Source organism: Pinus tabuliformis, chromosome 7 (assembly GCF_031772625.1).
Source record: "Pinus tabuliformis cultivar Carrire ecotype Pingquan chromosome 7, CPIR1, whole genome shotgun sequence".
Lineage (NCBI taxonomy): Eukaryota > Viridiplantae > Streptophyta > Pinopsida > Pinales > Pinaceae > Pinus > Pinus tabuliformis.
The window spans coordinates 1,829,941,036-1,829,946,002 of NC_142293.1; the positions used below are offsets into that span (position 1 = coordinate 1,829,941,036).

The following is a 4,967-nucleotide window of genomic DNA, read 5'->3' on the forward strand; positions in this document are numbered from 1 at the left end:
ATTATTTGAAAGTTCATCGATATTAAGAACCTCGCTCATGACTCATTTTCGAAAAAATAAATCGAAAAGATGACGCTTTGAATCCTTTGAAAAATCAAAATGATTTTATTTTCTATCATTGTTTTTTTAAATAAAAAGTAATTATTAATAAAACCACCACCATGTAAATAAAATGATTTATTAATAAAACCACCACCATGTAAATAAAATGATTTATTTACAGCTATGCTGATCCTACTTAAAAGTCACATGAAGCGCGTAGTTTACTGGGCGGCGGTGAACGGAGTTTATATCAAAACAACGCAAAACAAGGGGCCCCAACTGTATTGAGTTAGCGGCTCATCTCAAGCTGTTGTATTTCAAATCGCAAAACAGTGGGTCGTTGCTTCCTTTCCAGCCGTTGGGTTTTGAGGAAACAAATAACATAAAAGCCTGTCATTTGGCATGCTCATGTCAATCTTTTTTTAGTAGACATATGGTATAAGTCGGATCTCTTTCACCGCAGACAGATTATATGGATCCCCAAGCGGAGTACTCGGGCGATGATCACAAGCCTCCAAGATCATGTTCTGATCAGAAGCAGCAGGTCCTGGGCCAACTAATAACTCCCCTAAGGTAGGTCTTCATCTCCCACAACAACATATTTGTTTCATAACAATACCTAATTGTTTACATATTCGATTTACAAGGTTACTGGTAGATATTGATTCTGATGTAATTAACTGGATTTGCATTGCAGAGTAAGTGTTTTGTGTTTTGCATGCGCTGAACCTCGATTGGAGAGCGAGTGGAAATTCAATATAGAAGATATGGTGCCCATGAACAACATCAAGAACACATCATCATCACTTAAAGGAGGAGATGGCATGAACGGCAAAGAGAAAGCAGGCAAAAGCCAAAAGATGCGGAAGAAGATGGGAAGGGTAATCTATCACAGGCCAATTCGTCTTTTTCTTTCTGCTTGAAAGAATCAACAGCCACACAGTCTTAGGGTTTGGCTGTATAGTTTGGCGGAGTTAAAGTTGTTCAAGAGCCTGGATTTGAATCTGGTAGTCGTGACAACGCCTCTTCTTGACCCAACGTAGTCTTCATTGCTTCAAATCTCGTTTGCAATTTCCTTCTCCTTACATTTTGGAATTGGAATGATTCTCATCTCGTCTCATGTAATGTTAAGCAATGGGAGTGGTGACTTATCCAGACTCCCAGCAAATATATGACTCAATAATATGCCTTCTGTTCTAACTTCTTGCAATCAAAACCTAACTCATTGTACTTAAATCGTGGCTAGACCAGTTGACCACACAAGGATTATTGTATTGCCTCAGATCAAGGTGTGTGCATTTTATAAATGTAATATATGCATGACAACAAGATCGTTACTTATTTCATATTCTCAGTTCTCTACAAAGGTGCATTGGATGAATGACACTGTTGAAAGCTAAATCATGGCAACACAGGTTAACCATAACGGAATTAATATCTCATATCACTTCGAACGAAATTGAAGGGTGATTTGTGGCTGAGATTAATAATATATGGTATATATATATATATATATGGGAGTATGGTTTCTGCTGCAAGTGATATGGCGTACTAACTCAAAAAAGAAAATTGAGGTCGGGGAAGTTGAGATTGAGTTAAAAATTGTGACTACTGATCATGGGCGTTCGACTTAACATGAACAGCTACAGAATATTTCTATCCAATACTCATCAATTGGAAACAGTGTGTCTCTGTACAATGTTTTATGATTCTAGAGTGGTTTAAAATGTCAGCGGTTTGATGGATGCGTTACGATGAGTTAATGCGTTACCATAGTTTACTCCTGTAGTTGTTCTTCACTTTTCCATTGATTAAGTTACATTTTTCCATTGATTAAGTTATTTTCACAAGTCAATAGATGCATAAGTCACCTCCAACAACTTGCACATTCCCTGTTCATTGTTTTCACATAGCTGGCCCATGTGGATGAGGCTTTTCTTTTTCAGAATTTAGAAATTTTTGTTTGTATAATTTTTATTATAATAAGTTTTTAAATCTACTTAGATTTATATTGATAGATTGTACTGGTTTTGTGTTCAAGCGAACAGTGAGCACATGGAAAGTTAGTCACTTTGTCGGACAACAAATTACAGATCATTTTGTGAGTTAGTCACTTCTCTTTCAGCAGGAAAAAAACTTCTGTTTTGTATTGTATAAAACAGTACATATACACACTTACATATTAGCATCATATACTCGAAAAATCAGCCAACATCTACGTATACATAGTTACATATTAGCATCATATACCCGACAAATCAGCCAACATCTGGCTGATCGGGGTAATAACCATATGCCACTTTTAACAGCATCCCTCAATCCTTAATATTGACAAAATATACGTCTCTGAATTACCCAGAAAGTGCTCATTTTCTAACATTGTCTTCTAAAACTATCTCCATGTACAGAAACCATCAATGTGTTTTTGTTTACATATATACCATATACAAAAAGTAGAGCAAAAAGTATGTTAGAAAATACTTATCTGTACTCTTCTGATGCTCAGGAGACAAATTTGTGAAGTGCTCTACCTAGGCATGAGGATACTTCCTGCTTCTATCATCCTTTTCATCATTTTTATCTGAATGTGCATTCCATCTAGTGTATCCAGTAGCCCCTTCTTTGACATCCTGTCTGCATTTTTGTTGTAGTCTCAGCTGATGTGTTGTATGGTGGAATCCTCGAGCATGGTCCATAAACTTTATATTCGACTTAACCAGCCTTGAAGTGAGTTCTTTTGTATATTGTTTTTTCCCATGATATGGTCAATAATACATCGGGAGTCTCCATAGATGTGCATTTGTGGGATATCCATCAATTTAGTTAACCATATTAACCCGCACAATGCAATAGATTTTTCTTTCATTTTCAATCCCTCTCCCGCGTACCAGTGTATCCAGAACTCTTGGTCTTCGGAATATTTTATCCAAATACCACATCCGCATCTTCCTCCTTGAGAAGCCTCATCAAAAAATCTTGCTAGGTATGTATTACTTGGAGCCATCTGCTTGTTTTCCTTATTATTCTGCAAAGTTCCATTTTCCTAACCAAAATTGATCCATCGATCTATGTCGTCGCAAATCATATCGTCTCTCCACTTTTTACTTCCAAAGATAAATTGATTGCGCCATTTCCAAATTTCCTAGAATATTGCGAGAGATAGCGTCCTCCATTTGTTGCATTGTGTACTCCACCATCTTAAGCAATAATTTATGGTATTGAATTGGATATATGGAATCTTCATAATAGCAGTAAAATGCTTCCAAATACTAACAGGACTTGGGCATTGTAGAAATAGATGTATGTTATCCTCGCCTTCTTTCCTACATAGGTAGCATATCCCCGGGCCATGTCGATTTCTTTTCTGTAAATTGTCCCATGTAAGGTTTTTATTTTTCCATGTCAGCCACAGGAACATGGTTATCTTTATAGGAAGGTTTGTATGCCAGAATTTATAGAACCAGCACCTATCAGAGATCTGTAGTTCTTTCATGCAAATATTAAAGTAGCAGTCCGCTACTTCTATCTCCTAAATTTTCTTTTTCTTCTCGGTCCATGTAATTTGGTCTGCCCTGCGATCATATCAAACGTTAGTGCTCTTCATCGAATTAATGATTCGGATCCATTCTTGTTCAAGATGTCCGGTGAGGTCCAATTGGTTGGGCTCCATCCAAATTGGTATGGTACCAATCTGCTCTCAGATAACCTGGTTCTAGACAAAGATGCCTTTGCTATTGAGGTAATTTATTAACTCTGTTGAAATAAGCGATTCAGTGCTCATACCTAGGATACTATCTTTCCCCAATATAATCTTGTGTCCAGTGCCAAAAAACCAGGATATGTTCTGTAGAAAAATTTCTTTTATCTTGTTGAAAATACACCAAATCTTTGATCCTTTTTTTATTTCCAATAGATCCCTATCTTATCCAGCAAATAAAGTCCTTATTCTTAAGATATTTGAAGCAAATTATATTACCCCGTATGCCTTCATTGAAAACACCCCTCCATAACGATTTAGGTAGCAATGCCCAACCAAGACGTCTGACATTTATAATTCCCCATCTCCAAGCTTTTTCGTCCTCACAACCTTCTCCAGTTTGACCAGATGGTATTTGAAAGTTTTTCCGGCCACAAATCATATGTATTGTGCTATTATACGATTGAGAGAGTTTAAAATAAGCTGCGAGATTCGAAATAGATGAGCCCAATAGACTTCCAATTGCATGAGTACCGATTGGGTGAGGGTGATATGGCCTCCCAAAGGTAGGCACCAATGTTCCCAAACCTTGATTCTCATATGAAATCGATCCACAGGCCATATCCAGTCTATATTCTTGTATTTTCCTTGCTTGAGGTGATATCGTATTTCATGCCCGCATCCAGAGGTTCTGCTCCCACCCCAAAATTCCTCTGAATATATAAGATGTATTCTAAATTGCATGATCCATATAGGATGGAGGATTTGAGCTCATTCATAAAGAGGCCAGTGGCTCTTTCGAAATTCTTAAAGATTTGGGATAGTGTGAGCCATTTGAATTTGTTGATCATTCCCGCGAACAGAATATCATCTACAAAAAAGCTATGTGAGATTGAAATTTGACTGCTAATTTTTAAAGCATCGAACTGACCTATTGTCACCGCTTTTTTGATGTGCATGTTGGAAACACTGAGAGTGGGGGTGAATCAATATTTCTTTTTCTGACTATTGTTTTACCAGTTAAAACATATATATATATATATATATATATATATATATATATATATATATATATATATATATATATATATTCAGAACACAAGATGAACAACAATAATAAATGCTTTTATTAATATAATATTTGCAGTAAAATAGATACAATATATAAGTGGTTGCAATCAGTTGCCAAGCTCCAACTCACATTTTGGTGAGGCTCCAACCTCCAGAG

At 36.5% G+C, this 4,967-nt stretch overlaps 1 protein-coding gene across 1 annotated transcript; it reads left to right on the top strand.

Annotated features, from left to right (window-relative positions):
• Positions 1 to 477: 477 nt before the first annotated feature.
• LOC149255715 (uncharacterized) lies at positions 478 to 1,234 on the top strand. Its single transcript, XM_089457290.1, has 2 exons — positions 478 to 615; positions 740 to 1,234. The coding sequence occupies exons 1-2, from the start codon at positions 515 to 517 to the stop codon at positions 963 to 965; spliced, it is 327 nt and encodes a 108-aa protein (XP_089313416.1). The 5' UTR covers positions 478 to 514; the 3' UTR covers positions 966 to 1,234.
• Positions 1,235 to 4,967: the final 3,733 nt, after the last annotated feature.

Bases quoted from the DNA above. Each gene is read 5' to 3' on its own strand.
- LOC149255715 (XM_089457290.1), top strand. From the start codon at position 515: ATGGATCCCCAAGCGGAGTACTCGGGCGATGATCACAAGCCTCCAAGA. The intron at 616-739 runs GTAGGTCTTCAT...TTTGCATTGCAG, and splicing joins CAACTAATAACTCCCCTAAG to AGTAAGTGTTTTGTGTTTTG.